General features: G+C 66.3%; 2 protein-coding genes across 10 annotated transcripts; both read left to right on the forward strand.

Annotated features, from left to right (window-relative positions):
- Positions 1-106: 106 nt before the first annotated feature.
- MIB2 (mindbomb E3 ubiquitin protein ligase 2) lies at positions 107-12,594 on the forward strand. Of its 8 annotated transcripts, none has more exons than XM_032863161.1 (20): positions 107-230; positions 726-857; positions 5,997-6,266; positions 6,349-6,520; positions 7,363-7,469; positions 7,553-7,747; positions 7,915-8,057; positions 8,161-8,268; positions 9,222-9,326; positions 9,409-9,571; positions 9,653-9,786; positions 9,879-10,027; positions 10,113-10,269; positions 10,356-10,516; positions 10,624-10,750; positions 10,853-11,086; positions 11,556-11,734; positions 11,815-12,002; positions 12,080-12,145; positions 12,252-12,594. In XM_032863161.1, exons 3-20 carry the CDS (start codon positions 6,020-6,022, stop codon positions 12,488-12,490), a joined length of 2,874 nt encoding a protein of 957 aa, XP_032719052.1. In that variant the 5' UTR covers positions 107-230; positions 726-857; positions 5,997-6,019; the 3' UTR covers positions 12,491-12,594. The 8 variants fall into 8 exon arrangements, with proteins under 8 accessions (XP_032719052.1, XP_032719053.1, XP_032719047.1 ...); XM_032863162.1 differs by having other exon boundaries at positions 8,173-8,268; XM_032863156.1 differs by lacking the exon at positions 107-230 and adding an exon at positions 1,871-2,024 and having other exon boundaries at positions 752-857.
- Positions 12,595-13,696: 1,102 nt separating this feature from the next.
- On the forward strand, positions 13,697-16,513 carry MMP23B (matrix metallopeptidase 23B). 2 transcript variants are annotated; one of them, XM_032863163.1, is made up of 8 exons: positions 13,697-14,336; positions 14,677-14,816; positions 14,899-15,038; positions 15,103-15,270; positions 15,630-15,794; positions 15,873-15,983; positions 16,084-16,210; positions 16,299-16,513. In XM_032863163.1, the coding sequence occupies exons 1-8, from the start codon at positions 14,178-14,180 to the stop codon at positions 16,471-16,473; spliced, it is 1,185 nt and encodes a 394-aa protein (XP_032719054.1). In that variant the 5' UTR covers positions 13,697-14,177; the 3' UTR covers positions 16,474-16,513. The 2 variants fall into 2 exon arrangements, with proteins under 2 accessions (XP_032719054.1, XP_032719055.1); XM_032863164.1 differs by having other exon boundaries at positions 15,172-15,270.
- The last annotated feature ends 977 nt before the right edge of the window (positions 16,514-17,490 follow it).

The following is a 17,490-nucleotide window of genomic DNA, read 5'->3' on the forward strand; positions in this document are numbered from 1 at the left end:
CCCGGCAGGCCCCGCGGCGGCCCCAGGAGCGCCGGGCTCGGGGTCCTCGGCGGCCTCAGCCGGTGGTCGCGACGAGCCAGGGCGGCCCGGCTGGCGGGGTTGAGCAGCAGCGGGGCCACGGGCGGGCTGTCCCACACACCGAGGCCGCTCGGCAGGCCACTGGCAGATAGACTCGGCGCTTTTCGGCCCCTGGAGCCCCCAGGCCGAGCGGGCGGGACGCAAACTTACGGGCAAGTGGAGGGGTCGACGGGGGCACTAGGGTCTGGCCGCGACCGGGGCCCGGGGCGGCTTCCCGAGGAAGGGGGATGGGACGGCAGGAGGCGGGGCGGCCCCGGCTGGTGGGGCGGGGTCACGCTTGGGGGTGCGCGTCCGCCCTGCCCAGTCCGGCCCGGCCCGCCCCCGCTGTCCCCGCGTCGCCTCGGCCGGGACGCAGCGCCGGGCCCTGACGTCTGCAGTGCCCGGGCCGCCAGCCCTCCGACTCCGCTCCCGGCGGCAGGTCGTGTTCGGGCGCTGCGGCTCCTGCGCGCGCCAGACGGACTGCTGCAGCGGGAGCGAGGCCGCCAGAGCGAGGCGGGAGGCAGGCCCCCGGGGCAGCGCTGGGCCTCACGGTGTTGGCTCGGAAATGGGCTTGTAGACAGCGGGCAGCCCGGGAGCAGACCGGCCGGCTTCGTCCGCCCGCCGCGGTCCCGTTGGTGGTGCTAACTGTGCGTCTTGGTATCTCCCAGGCGCCACAGGGCTGGATGGCTCTGGGCTTGGACGCTCGGCAAGGCTAGAGGCCAATCCCCAGGTCTCCAGGCACCAGGGCTGCAGCCGGCAGGTTCAAGGCGGGCAGGGGGGGCGACTGGACGACCAGACAGGTGAGCTCTTGACAAGCTTGTGCTGTGACGGTTTGGATCTGCTGTTTCATCCTGTGGTTTCTGTTCGATGCCGTGTCAGAGGAGTTTGGGTTGTTTCTGAGTGTGTGCGTCTGTGTGCGGGGGGGCTGGTCATGTGGCTTGCCAGTCCTCTGCGTTCAGAACCCATTGAAGAAACAAGGCGGGGTGCCGGACAGGTTTTTTCTGGTGGGCACCTGCGGGGCAGGGGCTGAGGCAGGCTAAATGGAGGCCTTGGCAAATGCAGCCCTTCCTGGCAGGTCCCCTCCTGGCCTGTTGCTCCAGATGCAACAAGTGTTTGAATGCCTTGCCCCTGCGCGGAGTGGCCCGTGCAGTGGTTGGGGCGGGACGTCCCAGTCTGCAGGGTACCTGAGGGCTTCCATCTCGGCCGAGATTCAGGTGATGACAGCCCTGTCCTTCCTTCGGGCCTTCCACCAGCAGGTGTCTTCTTGCGGGGCCAAGTTGGGGTTCCTGGGTGCTCTGTCTCAGGGCTTCCTCCCAGTCGCTAATGGGTCAGACTCCCCAGCACCCAGAATGTCCACCTTTGTCTTAGCCAGACCTGCTGCATGACAGGAGCCCGTGATGCACCAAGTTTTGCCGGTTGACTGTGCCCCACATGGTGTCGCTCAGACAGCATCGCCGGGCACAGCTGGAGGCACAGGGAAAGGAGTGGCGGCCGCCTGTCGCACGTCATGTCAGCGTCATGTAACTGTGTTCTTCTGAATAAAGGCAACTTGCCAACCTCCTAGCTAAATGGGATTGGATCTTTATGGCTTTTAAAAGTTTTTCCAATAAAATATTCACAAATAGGGAAAACTTCTTGTTTCTATGCTGTCCTAAAGTATGTTTTGGAAGTCGTTCTGCCCTCCCAGAGCTGGCGGTTCCTTGAGACCAGAGAGACTAGTGCCCAACAAACCAGACCCAGATGCCTGCCTGTTTGCTTGAGGTGGTTAGACGCTAAAAATGTAAAACTGCCTTTTAAAAACCGTTTTCTCCAGACTTGCTTGTTGGCTGCCTGTGTGGTTTGCTGTGTTCTGTGTGGGCATGGCTGCTAGTTTCCAACAGGAAATCTCGGTGGCTTTCCACTTTGTGACCCAAGAAGTAGCCGCTGAGTGTCTGGAGCGCTGACTTGAGGCTGGTCTGTGTTCTAAGGTGAGTTAACTTTTGCTAAGTGTGCATCTGTCCTTCGAGTCCTGTGCTTTGACCGGCTCAGAGTCTTTCTCTTTTTTTAGAGAGAGAGAGAGTGCCCGTGCGTCCTCGCATGTCAGTGAGGGGGAGGGTCCGAGGGAGGTGGAGAGAGAATCTTAAGCAGACCCCGCTGAGCGTGGAGCCCGAGGGGCCTGATCTCATGACCCCGATGTCAAGACCTGAGCCGAAATCAAGAGTCAGATGCTTAACCGACTGAGGCAACCAGATGCCTCTGCTGCAGAGTCATTTTATTTTATTTTTTTAGAAGATTTTATTTATTTATTTGAGAGAGAAGGAGGGAGAGAGAGCATGAGAGGGGAGAAGGTCAGGAAGCAGCAGACTCCCCGCGTGGCTGGGAGCCCAATGCGGGACTTGATCCCGCGACTCTAGGACCATGATCTGAGCCGAAGGCAGTCGCCCAACCAACTGAGCCACCCAGGCGCCCCCACAGAGTTATTTTAAACAAATGTCTTGACAGCCTCTGCCAGGGTTTGGGTGCCAGGCAGGAGTATGGCCTGTAAGCTCTGAGGAAAATGTCAGAATACAGCTTTTCCGGCAAAAGCAGTCTCTCGGTGAATGTTCCCACTGAAGTGGGTGCCCCCTCCCTCTGTAGCCTCTCTCGGTTTGGTCACTGCATCCCGACTCCTGAGCCTGGCCATTCCCCACTTGCCACCCCTCCCCACACACCCTGGTGGGATCTGCCGAAGAAGAGTAGTGAGCCCTGATACCAGGAGGGCTGGGCACCTGCCGTCCCGTGGAGCGTGCTCAGCGCTGGGCCCCAGGGACGACGGTGACGACTGACAAAGACCCCGCAGATGGGTGGAGAGAAGGGATGGAGAGACTTGGAAAGCTCCCCGGCCCCCCATGCTAGAATGCCGTGCCAGGATGCTTCCGAGGCCCTGTAGGAAGGGACAGCGGGGGTGGGGTGCTGTTGGAGGCTCCGCTCAGGCCTGAGTCGAGGTGGCACCGTGCTGGATGGAGACGCTGAGGCAGAGGGCAGATGCCAAGCCCTGCGCAGGGCAGGGCAGGGCAGGGGAGGAGACCAGGAGGCTCCTGGCGTAGCTTGCTGCCTTCTCGGGTGCCCCTGTGTCCTGTTGGAAATACTCCTGTAGCGTGTGGCCCGCGGATCCCTAACGCCAGCGGGTGGGCAGGCTGAGCGGCCGGCCCTAGAATGGCCCAGGACACTTGGGTCCTTTCCTGCCCCGAGTCCTTTATTTCCATGTGGAGCCGATTTCTGGCTCTGCAGGTGGGGTGCCCCTGCCCGCATGGGCCTGCAGTGGGGCTGTCTGCTCACGCACGCTTGGGCTCATGGTTGCCTGGGACGAGGCATACTCTGGCTGAGTGTAGCTCAGAGGGGCGTGTGGGAAGGGCAAGGAGTAGTGGTTCTGGTGGCTTCCCAGCGAGCAGGTTCCCAGCAGAGGGAGGCAGGGGAGGGGGCACGCAGGCCGCCAGCTCGGGCCAGCTTGCGCATCTGTAGCAGCTGCCCACGGGGACCGGCCCAGCGGGGGTCCGTGGCGTCCCTCCCCTGTCTGGAGCTTGTTGGTGCCCGGGGGTCCCAGGCTTTTTCGGGGGTGTTCTTGCGGTGGCAGGCCTGGGCTTGGCACTGCTCTGTAGAAGAAATAAGAAGCTCTTGGCCCAGGTGCCCCATGTTAGCAGGGGCCAGAGCCCGGAAGGGAGGACAGCCAGGGAGTGACAGGACAGGGAGGCCGAGTGGCCCACGAGGTGAGGAGTTTCTTCATGGAAAGCCTCCTAATTAGTCCGTGGGTTGGGAAGGTTTATTGTTCCAAAACACCCACCTGCTTCTGCAGAAGCCCCTGGAGGTCCTCCATGGGCAGGGTGGAGAGGCCACAGCCCCAAGCAGCCTGTGCAGGAGGGAGGAGGATTTGCAGAAGTCGGAGCTGGATCCTACCCACGCGAGTCTGGGCCACAGACTGAGTCTGGCCCAGCCCTGCGCACCCTGTGCTGGACACGGGTCTTGGAGTGGAGCTGGGCAGAGGGTGGGTGTCAGATGGCCCATGGGGCTCAGCTCCTACCCCTGGCAAAGCCTGGCCACCACCCCTCCTCTCTGCCCACCAGTGGCCTCCGGTGGGTAGCAGTGTTTCCTGGGGGGGCCAGGCCTGGGTTGCCTAGGGTCGGCCTTGGGGGTGGGGCAGGATGCAGGATCCTGGGGAGGGGCCCAGGTAGAGGGGTGACGTGTGGTTTCCCTCCTGTGTTGTTGGCCAGTGTCCTGTGGCTGAGGGGGGCCCCCGGGCCCTAGTGGGAGCTGGCAGTGACCTGGCTGGTCCTCAGCCACACCCAGCCAGCCTCGGTCTGCCCCCAGCCTCCTGGGCGTATGGTGAGGAGACGGCCAGGTACACCTGGGCCAGCTGGTTTTCTAGCCTTAGAGCCCTGCCGGCAGCATGGCAGACCCTCTCCAGAAGTGGGGTGCTGATTGCCCTCTTCCAGTCTGGGAGTCCCTGCACCTCTCCAAGTCCTGTTGATTTTCCCTCTTAACTGTCCTTCGAATCTAGCAGTGTCATTAATTACAAAGAAACTTTAATAAGAAACATATAATACCAGGTTCCAGGGGCGCCTGGGTGGCTCAGTGGGTTAAGCCTCTGCCTTCAGCTCAGGTCATGATCCCAGGGTCCTGGGGATTGAGCCCCGCATCAGGCTTCCTGCTCAGCAGGGCTCCTGCCTGCCTTTCTGCCTACTTGTGATATGTCTGTCAAATAAATAAGTAAATCTTTAAAAAATAATAATACCAGGTTCTAGGTCATAAGCGATTGGCCTGTAATGAGCAGCCAGATCAGGAGGTAGGACGGTCCTGTGTCGCAGAGCCCCGTGTTGGCCTGCATTGCTGCCTCCTGCTTTGGGAACCTTTTGTAAATGGATTCCAGTGGTGGGCACGTGGCTGCTTTCCTTCAGCGTCTGCAGAGCTCTGCCTCCCAGCTGTGGGCTGTGACTAGTACGGGGTGGGGTTGAGGCTCCCTTGGGGTAAATCCCGTATCACGACCCAGTTCACCCTTGAGGAGACGGGACGGTGTTGCTGTGAACACAGGTGCCCCTTCTTCTGGTACAGTCCGGAGTGGGTGGGCCGCAGTCCCGCAGGAAGGGCCCAGAAGCTCGAGTGACCTCAAAGCACTGTCCCCCGACCTGGGTAGTGTCCCCCTCGTGAGTAGTGGCCTGGTGACCGGAACCCTGATGAGTCTGGCAGGGGGTACCTGTGCCAGGGTTGTGCCCCTTTACCTCAGGGTGCCTGCTCCGTATACGTCTGCGTTCCCTGCATGCCATGGAGACAGGCCCCCTGTGGGCAGAGGCGGCTTCTCGGGGCTGCGGCCATTTTAGTCTCTTCATGGTGTCTTGATGGACGCTGGTTCCTGACTTGGGCGCAGCCTAACTCACCGGCTGCGTGAACAAGAGTCCGTTTTCTTCCGGAAGCATTGTTGTCTTACTTTCGTGTTGATATCTGCCATATGAATCCGCCGATTTCAGAACAGTCGGTGCTGGTAGCCCACCGTGTGCCAACCACCCAGAACGGGGTCTGCTGGCACAGGTGGACCCTCTGTGGGCATTTGCCAGGTCTTCTTCCTTGGGGGTCCACCATCCTCTCACCAGGACTGCCCCCACATTTCTGCCTGTGATCATCTGGAGGCAGGGTCTCATAGCGGCTGGAGGGGCCTCTCCAGAGGTGCCCAGCTTTCCTCCAGGACAGGTGCCACTTCCCAGACTAGTGTCCCCTGCTGCTGGCCGTGGGCCAGGTGAGCCTCCTGCGGTCCATAGCACATGCACTTACCACACTTCCTTCAGCCTCAGGACATTTGCACATGCTGTCCTCCCCCTCCCTGCCTAGCTCTCCCAGACTTGTCCCCACCTGCCTCTGTGGCAGCCCTCGCAGAGCCGGTGAGAGCCTGTGTAGCCTTCTTGATGTGGCCTGAGGGTGCCGTCTGCCTGCAGGTCCCGGAGCGGCCCCACCCACCATGGACCCAGACCCCCAGGCGGGCGTGCAGGTGGGCATGCGTGTGGTGCGCGGCGTGGACTGGAAGTGGGGCCAGCAGGATGGCGGTGAGGGCGGCGTGGGCACGGTGGTGGAGCTTGGCCGCCATGGTAGCCCCTCGACCCCTGACCGCACGGTAGTCGTGCAGTGGGACCACGGCACCCGCACCAACTACCGCGCAGGCTACCAGGGCGCGCACGACCTGCTGCTCTACGACAACGCGCAGATCGGTGCGTGCGTGAGTCCACAGCGGCGCCTGGGGCGTGGGGGTGGGGCGGGGCCCGGTGCACCCTGACCCTGCCCTGCCCCCAGGCGTTCGCCACCCCAACATCATCTGCGACTGCTGCAAGAAGCACGGGCTGCGGGGCATGCGCTGGAAGTGCCGCGTCTGCTTCGACTACGACCTGTGCACGCAGTGCTACATGCACAACAGGCACGACCTGGCCCACGCCTTCGAGCGCTACGAGACGGCCCACTCCCGCCCGTGAGTTCCTAGCCGGCGGCCCCCCAGGCCTGGAGCCAGCCTTGGCCCCGGCCACGTGCTCCCCAGGCTGCAGCTTGAGAGTGACCGAGGTCATGGTCCCTCCAGAGGCCTGGTCACTGACACCAGCCCCCACATCCCATGGAAGGTAGCCCTGTCCACTGGAGCGGGCCTGCAGAGGTTGGTGCTGTGCGGGGGTGTGTGTCTGTCCTGGCACCAGCCAGGCTGGCTCCCCCGGGCAGCTGTGCCGGGGGCACTGTGATGGCCTGTGTGGCCGGCATCCCCAGTGGGAGCCCCAGTGGCCCGTGCTGGGAACTAACCCAGAGACGCAGCTGGGGACACCCTGCTGGCCAACCTAGGGGGCTCTGTCGCTGGAGGGGGCGTGCGGAGGGGACGAAGCTGGGAGGATCTCCTGGGCTGGGGCGGCCACCCAGAGGCCCCACCCACAAGAGGCTGCTGCCCCATCTCCTGGACCAGTCCCCGTGCCTGGGGGAGGGGTGTGTGTTCGATCCCAGCTGCCTGCTGGCCAGAGCAGGAAGGGGGACCAGCCGTCTGGGCACCTCTGGGCAAGCCTGTGTTCCTCACTCTTCTGTTTCTCTGTGCTGAGCCCTCCCTGGGCCAGGCTGTGCACTGAGCTCTGGGGCAACCCTAACAGCTCAGCAGTTCAGTAGGGGGCAGCAGGTGTGGAGGGAGGGCGGCACACGTGGAGGCCACGCTGTGAGGGGGCCCAGAGTGGAGGGCACTGACCGGCGGGGCCAGCCCTCCTCCCTGAGAGCCGGGTGGGGCCAGGCTCGCACCCTCCCCCTGCCTCCCACGTGGCCCAGCACCCACTCGCTCTCTTGCAGGGTCACCCTGAGTCCCCGCCAGGGCCTCCCAAGGATCCCGTTGAGGGGCATCTTCCAAGGCGCGAAGGTGGTGCGGGGCCCAGACTGGGAGTGGGGCTCACAGGACGGTGAGTGGGGGTCTAGGCTGCCGCTGGCTGTGTGTGAGCCTTGTGGCACTGGCTTAGCCTGCCATGGGCCTCTGTCCCCCCAGGAGGGGAAGGGAAGCCAGGCCGAGTGGTGGACATCCGTGGCTGGGACGTGGAGACGGGCCGGAGCGTGGCCAGTGTGACGTGGGCCGATGGCACCACCAATGTGTACCGTGTGGGCCACAAGGGCAAGGTGGACCTCAAGTGTGTGGGCGAGGCAGCTGGTGGTTTCTACTACAAGGAGCATCTCCCAAGGCTCGGTAGGGTTTGGCCCCAGGACACCACACCTGCCCGCCCAGCTGCCCTCCTGCCCTGGCTGGGTCCTGGGGCAGCGCTGGGCTGGGGCTGGGTGCTGAAGTTGCTGAGTGGAGGGACGCCGCTGGCGGGGGGTGACGCCGCTGAAGAGGGGCCTGTCGCCCGCCCTCAGGCAAGCCGGCGGAGCTGCAGCGCAGGGTGAGTGCCGATGGCCAGCCTTTCCAGCACGGGGACAAGGTTAAGTGTCTGCTGGACACAGACATCCTGAGGGAGATGCAGGAAGGCCACGGCGGGTGGAACCCCCGGATGGCGGAGGTGAGCCGCCCCGCCTGCTGAGCCCCCCCCCTCCCCTCCCCACATCCTCTGGACCCCCAGCCCTCCCGCTCCACCCAGCCACAGCCTCCGTGACCCGCCACAGTTTATCGGACAGACGGGCACCGTGCACCGCATCACGGACCGTGGGGATGTGCGCGTGCAGTTCGGCCGCGAGACGCGCTGGACCTTCCACCCTGGGGCTCTCACCAAGGTGCATGGGGGGCTGGGCTGAGCCCCGTCTGTTCGCTTGGGCACCCCTCCGTGTACCTCATCGGCTCTGGGAATGCCTTTCTCCAGTCCTTAGGGAACGGGGGAGGGCTTTGCGGGGTCCAGAGGGGCTGAGTTCCGCAGGGAGGGGATCCCGGCGTGAAGGGACAGTCAGGTGAGGTGCTGGGCACCGGTGGAGGCTGGGGGCCGGCAGCCCAGGCACTAGCTTTCATCCTGCTGGGCCAAGAAGCCACTGTAGCATTACCGGTGGGAAGTCACCTTCTAAAATGTTCTTCAGTGGTGTGGCATGGGGAGCACTTGGGGCAGTGGAAAGGCCCTTTAGGAAGAGGGTGGACACAGCCCAGGGTGGTGGGGAAGGGGGTGGGCACAGTGTTATGCGGATCGGGGCCCTGGGTGGAGGCGTGTACCCCTAGCACTGGGCTCTGGACCTGGAGTTCTGGCCCCTAGAAGGTGGGGGGGTTGGGGTGGGTGCCATGAGACCCATGGTTTGCAGTGTAAGTCTCATACAGGGGAGGGCACAGGTGTGGGGGAAGTGGCCAGGAAAGGTTTGGGGATGGAAGAGAAGTGGCTCCTGACCCCCACTCCCATGGTAGTCTGGCCCTGCCCCCTGGTTGTCCCAGGGTCCCACCCCCACCCCCTGTGCCAGTCTGGACTGGCCTTGGCCATGCCGTCTGCTTCTCCGTCTGAGTGTAGGGACAGGCCCACCTTGGCTTTCACCCCCGGAGTTGGTTTTGGTCTTCTCTGGCTGTCACCCCCATGGTTCCAGGGCTGCCCACCCAGGACTGACCTGGTCACATGTGACTCTCCTCCACCTCTGAGGCAGGGGCTGGGGTCAAGTTCAGGTCTGCCTATTCTGTGGAGGTGCCCTCCTGCTCCATGGCCCAGGGCAGCCACACCTGCCTGGGGGTGCCCCTCACGTGCCTCTTTCTCACTCAGCACAACGCCTTCTGGGTGGGCGATGTGGTGCGGGTCATCGATGACCTTGACACCGTGAAGCGGCTGCAGGCTGGGCATGGCGAGTGGACAGATGACATGGCTCCTGTGAGTGACCCGGCGCCCAGCCCCACCTCCCCTCCCGCCCTGCCAGGAGACCCGCCAGTGACCTTCCTCTCTCCCCACGCAGGCCCTGGGCCGCGTCGGGAAGGTGGTGAAGGTTTTCAGAGACGGGAACCTGCGCGTGGTGGTCGGCGGTCAGCCGTGGACCTTCAGCCCCTCCTGCCTGGTGGCCTACCGGCCCGAGGAGGACGCCAACCTGGACGTGGCTGAGCGTGCCAGGGAGAACAAAAGTGCGCGAGCCCGGCTGGGGCGGCCGGCAGGAGGCGGGGCCACGTTGGGCCGTCCCTTGACTGAAGCCCTGCCCCGCCTAGGCTCCCTGAGTGTGGCCCTGGACAAGCTGCGAGCCCAGAAGAGTGATCTTGAGCACCCGGGGAGACTGGTGGTGGAGGTGGCCCTGGGCAGTACAGCCGGGGCCCTGGACCTGCTGAGGCGGCACCCCGAGCAGGCGAGCTCCCGACGCCCCCCCCGCCCTCCCTTCAGCCAGCCCCGGGGAGCGGGGAGGAGGACCAGGGACTGACCCGTGGGCTCTCCCGGCAGGTGGACACCAAGAACCAGGGGAGGACGGCCCTGCAGGTGGCCGCCTACCTGGGCCAGGTGGAGCTGGTGCGGCTGCTGCTGCAGGCCCGGGCGGCCGTGGACCTGCCAGATGACGAGGGCAACACGGCGCTGCACTACGCCGCCCTGGGGTGAGGCCCGGTCCAGGGTGCGGCGGGGGCGGGGCAGCCCGCAGGTCAGTGGGCATCGCGCCCTTCCTGCTCCCTCTCCTGTCAGGAACCAGCCCGAGGCTGCCCGCTTGCTCTTGAGCTCTGGCTGCGGGGCCAATGCCCTGAACGGCGCCCGGAGCGCAGCCCTACACGTGGCCGTGCAGAGGGGCTTCCTGGAGGTCGTGAGGGTCCTCTGTGAGCGCGGCTGTGACGTCAACCTGCCCGTAAGTGCTGGGTCCGCTGGCCCTGGGCTCAAGGACGCAATGGTGTTGACCTTCCTGCCGAGTGACCCCTGGGTCCCTGCCGGCAGGACGCGCATGCCAACACGCCTCTGCACTGTGCCATCTCGGTGGGCGCTGGCGCCAGCGGCATCGTGGAGGTCCTCACTGAGGTGCCAGGCATCGACGTCACCGCCACTAACAGCCAGGGCTTCACCCTGCTGCACCATGCGTCCCTCAAGGGCCACACGCTGTGAGTTGGGGGGGGGAGGGGCACACCCAGTGGACCAGACTCCCGTGGTGCTGCTGGGCCACTGGGGGCACAGTCTGGACCCCAGGCACATCTCCCCGCTCCCCCAGAGCTGTCAGGAGGATTCTTGCTCGCGCACGCCAGCTGGTGGATGCCAAGAAGGAGGACGGCTTCACGGCCTTGCACTTGGCCGCCCTTAACAACCACCGGGAGGTGGCCCAGGTTCTCATCCGCGAGGTGTGGACACGGGGCCCTGGACCAGCCTGGGGCCTTGGGGGTCAGGACCCAGCTGGGGTCCCTGGGCTGAGCCGGTGCCCACCCCCTCTGCCCTTTCCTCAGGGCCGCTGTGACGTGAACGTCCGCAACCGGAAGCTCCAGTCCCCGCTGCACCTGGCCGTGCAGCAGGCCCACGTGGGGCTGGTGCCGCTGCTGGTGGACGCGGGCTGCAGCGTCAATGCTGAGGATGAGGAGGGGGACACGGCCCTGCACGTGGCGCTGCAGCGTCATCAGCTGCTGCCTCTGGTGGCTGATGGGGCCGGGGGGGACCCAGGGCCCTTACAGCTGCTGTCCAGGGTGAGGAAGTGTGGATCTGGGTGCTGCAGAGGTGGGCCGGACTGCCCAGCTGCAGGCAAGAGGCGGGGCCTGAGGGACTGTCCACCTTGGCTGTGGGCGTCTGCCCAGGAAGCCAGGCCTTCGTGGGGGTGGGTTGGGCTGGGGCGCTTGGGTTTGCCAGAGGCGTTTTCTGCGACCCGTCAAGGCAGCGTGGCCTGACCAGCCTGGGAAAGGGGATGTGGTGTGGGGTGTGTGTGTGTGGGGGGTACCGTCTGGGAACTCAGCCCCTGGCCTAGGGCTCCCTGGTGGGGGCCCCTTTCCTGTCCGCCTCCTTCCTGTTCCCACGGCCTCAGATGGTGAAGGGGTGCCCGAGGCTCTGACCCGAGGCCCAGGCAGCCAGGGGATGGTAGGGCGTCCCCGACGGCCACTGGGCCTGCCCTGGGGCCTGCTCCGGCGCGCCCGCCCTCATCGGCCTCTGTCTGCCGCCCAGCTACAGGCTTCGGGTGTCCCGGGCAGCGGGGAGCTGACGGCGGGCACGGCGATCGCCTGCTTCCTGGCGCTGGAGGGCGCCGACCTGAGCTACGCCAACCACCGCGGCCGGAGCCCGCTGGACCTGGCCGCCGAGGGCCGTGTGCTCAAGGCCCTGCAGGGCTGCGCGCAGCGCTTCCGGTGAGCCCCGAGGGGTTGGTGTGCGCCCGGGAGCCCTCCCCCCACCGGGGCCTCTTTCAAGCCCCCTCCTCCCACCGCAGGGAGCGGCATGCGGGCGGCAGCGGGGGCGCGGCCGCGGGCCCGAGGCTGGTGCTGGGGCCCCCCAACACCGTGACGAACCTGCACGTGGCCGCGCCGTCGGGGCCCGAGGCCGCCGAGTGCCTGGTGTGCTCGGAGCTGGCGCTGCTGGTGCTGTTCTCGCCGTGCCAGCACCGCACGGTGTGCGAGGGTGAGTGCGGGGGCTGCGGGGTGCGGGGGGGGTGCCCGAGTCCACGCGCACCCGCCCGACCGACCCCCGCCCCGCAGAGTGCGCGCGCAGGATGAAGAAGTGCATCAGGTGCCAGGTGGCCATCGGCAAGAAGCTGCGCCCAGGTGCGTGCCCGCCCCCCGCCCCGCCCCGCCCCCCGCCCCGCCGGCCCGCGGCCCCGCCTCCCCTCACCCTTGCCTTCCCCCGCCCGTCCCCGGTGCCGGCCCGCAGACGGCACGGAGGTGGCCAGCGCGACCCCGGCGCCCGGCCCGCCGCGGCAGCTGGTGGAGGAGCTGCAGAGCCGCTACCGGCAGATGGAGGAGCGCATCACCTGCCCCATCTGCATCGACAGCCACATCCGCCTCGTGTTCCAGTGCGGCCACGGCGCGTGCGCACCCTGCGGCGCCGCGCTCAGCGCCTGCCCCATCTGCCGCCAGCCCATCCGCGACCGCATCCAGATCTTCGTGTAGCCCCCCCGCCCCGCGCCCCGGCCGCGCCCGCCGCCTTCCGGAGCCACGTCCCCCCGTCGCCTTCGCAAGCCCCCGCGCCGTGTTTTATAAAAAGATTCTCGGACTTTTCCGCTTGGTGCCTGCCTGGGGCGGGCTCGGGGCGGGGGTGGGGGTGGTTGTCCGCCCCGGGGTCCCGCCCCGCCCCGTCGCTGCCCCCGACCCGGGCTGGCCTGCGCGGCGCCCCCCTCCCCCCTCCGCTCCGGGCTCTGCGCTTTGGCCCGTGCCTCGCGCGTCCTGCCTTTTCTAGCGCTGACGCTTCCAGACCCCCGCGCAGACCCCGTCCCGGGAGCCGGAGTCCTGCCCCCGGGCCGAGACGCAGCCGCCTCCCAGGCTCCCGGCCTGGGCCGCGGAAGTATGGAGCCTGGGGACGTGGTGTCCGCCAGAAGTCCCGGTGTCCACCCCGCTGGTGGGCTCCCCGCGACCCGCTGCTGCGTCGCCCTCACTGCCCCTTTCTCTAACCCCCGCCGGCTGTGAGGTCGTCTCTGACCCTGTTCTCTCTCGGCCGGTGGGGTCCCTGCTAAGCAGAGAGTTGGGGAAGGGGTTTCGGGCGGGGTGGGGGCATGGGTAGGGTCTTACCGACCCTTGAGCGTGGTAGGCCGGAACAGGGCCCCCGGGGGAGAAGGCAGACCCGGGGCAGAAAGGAGCCGTTTGTTGGGGCAAGTATTCCGCCATGAAGAGCAGGGGTGCAGCTCTCCACTGGGCTCCGCAGCCGGACAGGGCGCTTTCCAAGAACTACCCGAAATGCTCCCCCGGAGCCTCCCGGCTGTCGGCCAGCCGCTCGGCACTGACCCCGCTGGCCTGGTGTGCCGCTGTCACTCTGGGCGCAAGGCCTGGATGGAGAACACGGAGTGCCAAGCCCCCGGCCCTGTCTGGCCGTGTGCCTCTTCCTCTGCTCACTCCCCACAGCAGCTCTTGTCTGCTCCGGCCCTCTCAGGGCTCCCGAACAGGCCGCCCCCGTCGAGGCTTCCAGCCTCAGGACGCTGATCCCCTGGCCCCCCAACCCAGGCCCGTTCCAGACCTTGGCCCCAGCCCGGGCTTCCCTGCTCCCACAAAGCCCGCATCTCGTTCGCTTCCCTTTTAGCTCCATAGGGTCTGCTGCCTTCAGCTACCCCAGCCTGGTTCTCTGGGGTGCTGTCCCCACGTCCCTGCCTCTTGCCCACCCCCAGTACTCACACTCCTCATCCCCACCCCTCTCTCCAGGACCTGGGTCAGGCAGCCGCTGGGGCAGGGGACAGGTCCCGAGTTGGCAAGAACAGAGCCTGCTCTCCCAGGTCTCGCTCGCTGGTCAGGGAGCTGGAGGAGCTCCATCCAGTGGAAGAGGACTGGGGACCCCAACTGCCTACCCTTCCCTTCGCCGGAGCCTCTGGCGTCTATCCTTCCTCTCGCTGCCGGGCCCTCCTCGCCCCCACCCCCCACGTGACCCCGCCCAGCAGGCCCTGCCCAGGCTGCTGCCACCGACCCACAGGCCCTGGGTCCGCACCCCAGGCTGGCGGCAGGACTGTCCTGACCGTGGGGACGGCCAGCCAGCTTGTTCCCTTCAGGGGCACGCACCTCCCCCTGCACGCATCCCTGTAACCCGAGCCGCTCGCAGCGCCTCCCCGCGCGGCCCCACTGGGCCCGAGGCCCCGACAGTGAATCCGCAGACGCCATGGGCCTCGGGGCCTGCATGTCCTCAGCGGCGTCGGGGGCCCAAGCCCAGGCCCGCCGGCTGGAAGCTGTGCTGGGCGCCCTGTGCCTGCTGCCCGCACTCCTACTGCTGGCCCGGCTCGGGGCTCCTGCCGCCCGGTTGGGGGCCGGCGGGGCACAGGTGAGAGCGGGTGTGGCTGGCGGACGGGTGGGTGGCCGGAGAGTCTGAGAGCCTGCGTGTCCCCGGGGGGAGGGGGGAGGAGGGGGAGGAGGAAGCCAGCATCAGGCCTCCAGCTCCGCCCAGTCCGACCTGGGCTGTGGTTAGTAACCTTCTTTTCCTGGCTGTGAAAGCAGCACGCTGGCTGGGCTAGAAAACCCAAACTCGCAGAAAGACCAAAGGAGGGAATTTCAAGGCTCCCTGAAGCACGCACCCGCCTGCTTTCTTTAGTTCTTTTTCCAAGCTTTTTCAGACGTGGGGACGGTCCCTACTGTGTCCCCACGAGCACTTGCTTTCCTTGAAGGGAGCCGTCGCCGCACCCTACCAGGCGGATGTCTTCGCCACTCCAGGACCCGGTCCTCCGCCCCTCCAGGTGCCCCGCAGACGCCGCTACACGCTGACCCCAGCCAGGCTGCGCTGGGACCACTTCAACCTCACCTACAGGTGTGACGGTGGCTCAGGACGGTGGGCGCAGGGGAGCGTGCCCTAGCCCTGCCTCCACCCTTGACCTTAACCCCCATCCCAGGATCCTCTCCTTCCCGCGGAACCTGCTGAGCCCCAGTGAGACCCGGCGGGGCCTGGCTACCGCCTTCCGCATGTGGAGTGACGTGTCCCCCTTCAGCTTCCGAGAGGTGGCCCCTGAGCAGCCCAGCGACCTCCGCATAGGTGCGCGCCGTGCCCCCGCCCCCGCCTGGCCCTGTGGCCCCCTCTCAGCCCTGTGCTCCCCCAGGCTTCTACCCGGTCAACCACACGGACTGCCTGGTCTCCGCACTGCACCACTGTTTCGATGGCCCGACAGGCGAGCTGGCACACGCCTTCTTCCCTCCGCACGGCGGCATCCACTTTGACGACAGCGAGTACTGGGTCCTGGGCCCCACGCGCTACAGCTGGAAGAAAGGTGATGGCCTGGACTCCTGCGGGCCCTCTGCACCAGGGTGGGCACAGCAGGAGGGCTTTGGGGGTGGTGGCTGCGATTTAGGGTCAAGTAGGCAGGAAGGGGGAGGCTGGGAGGAGGCCATAGGCCTGGGTTCCAGGAGCCCTGAGCAACCCCCCCCCCCCCCCCCCCCCCCCCCCCTGCTGCTGGAGACGGAGCTGGAGCTGCATTCCTGGGGACCGAGCTCACTGCCTCTGGAACATTCTTATCTTCCCATGGCTGTGCTGAGGGAGGCTCCGCGGGCCGCAGCCCCGGCAGGCCACGGTCGGCAGAGCCGGGAGGGCTGGGCCGGGGCTTGAGGGGCTGACCCGCGGGCCCCGCAGGCGTCTGGCTCACCGACCTGGTGCACGTAGCGGCCCACGAGATCGGCCACGCGCTGGGCCTGATGCACTCGCAGCACGGCCGGGCACTCATGCACCTGAATGCCACTCTGCGGGGCTGGAAGACGCTGTCGCAGGACGAGCTGTGGGGGCTGCACCGGCTGTATGGTGAGTGCTGTGGGGGCTGGGCAGCCGGGCGGGCGGGAGGGGAGGCCTAAGGCCTAAGGCTGGGTCAACCTCCTGCAGGCTGCCTGGACCGGCTCTTTGTGTGCACATCCTGGGCCCGGAGGGGCTTTTGCGACACCCGCCGCAGGCTCATGAAGAGGCTCTGCCCCAGCAGCTGTGACTTCTGCTACGGTGAGGCCGCGGCCCCTCTGCTGGCCGGCTCTGGCCAGAGGCGGGGTGGGGGGTGCCGCTGTGGCCCTCTCTGAGCCCGGCCCCTCCCGCCGCTCTGCAGAGTTTCCCTTCCCCACGGCGGCTGCCACCGCGCCCCCGCCCAGAACGAAGACCAGGCTGGTGCCCGAGGGCCGGAACGTGACCTTCCGCTGTGGCCAGAAGATCCTGCACAAGAAAGGCAAAGTGTAGTGAGTGGCCCTGCCCTGTGCCCTCCCGACCGAGGCTGGGCAGCGGGGACTCGGGACCCCGCCCAGCCTCGTGCCCTGCTCCCCGCAGCTGGTACAAGGACCAGGAGCCCCTGGAGTTCTCCTACCCCGGCTACCTGGCGCTGGGCGAGGCGCGCCTGAGCATCATCGCCAATGCCATCAACGAGGGCACCTACACGTGCGTGGTGCGCCAGCGGCAGCGCGTGCTCAGCACGTACTCCTGGCGGGTCCGTGTGCACGGCTGAGCTGCCCGCGGGGCCGAGGCCGCTCATAAAGCACTTTCTCTCTGAAGTCTGCGTGCCTTTCTTGGGAGGGAGGACGGCCAGCCTTGGGGCCCGCGGCGTGGGGCCGCTCGGCCTGTGCTCCGCTCATGTGGGGAGCCTGGGGCCGGGACACCCCAACTTCCCCACAGCTCCTTGGGGTGAGGCTGCGGTCCTCAGAGGCCCAGGCCACGGCGGGCTTTTCCCGGGGAAATGGGGTAAACGAAGGCACAAATGCGGAGCATCCCCAGGAGAGCGGGCTGAGCCCAAGCAGCCCGGGGTCCCTGGGAGTGTCTTGGGGTTGCTCAGGGGCGCGGGAGGCAGGAAGGCCGAGAAGGGCAGGCCGCTGTGCCCGCAAGGCCGCCAAAGGAATGGGATGGGGCTTGGGGCAAGTGAGGCCCGAGAGCGAGGGCCGACACCGGAGTTGGGGGAGGAGCTGCTGGTGCCAACAGAAGGGACAGAGTGGAGCTGGTGGACACCCTGGGCAGTGGCAAGCACCTCCCTTTGCCACAGCGACGCCCTGTCCCGCTAGACCGGGAGCCCGAGACCTGGCAGGCCTCGTCCACTAGGGGCCAGCTGTGGAAGGACGTGCCAGAGCTTTCCTCCAAGAACGTTTTACTGCCATCTTAAAACATGTTAACAACTTTGTACAAAACCCACCGTGGCCAAGAGCTTGCACACGGGCTCTGAGGGGCCCGGGGCCACGGATGCCCTGAGTGAGGGGCAGGAGGATGTGAAGCGGGAGCCTGAAGATTAAAAGTAGAAAAAATCCTGCCCCCGACCTCCTTCCACACCAAGGCCAGTCCGCCTGCGGCGAGCGCGGGATCTCGCCTGTCCAGGGTGCGCCGTCTGCACTGGCCTCTGATGGTTGCCCCCTCCACTCCCTGCATGGCAAGTCTGACACACTGAAAAAATACAGCCTTTCCTTTCACAACAAGGAAAATGTGGTTTAATTCTACAAATTTACAAGCCAAGATGAAGTAAAAAGCAAACGTGGAAAAG

The sequence above is a fragment of the Lontra canadensis genome, unplaced genomic scaffold (genome assembly GCF_010015895.1).
Source record: "Lontra canadensis isolate GAN:19392208 unplaced genomic scaffold, GSC_riverotter_1.0 scaffold25, whole genome shotgun sequence".
NCBI lineage: Eukaryota > Metazoa > Chordata > Mammalia > Carnivora > Mustelidae > Lontra > Lontra canadensis.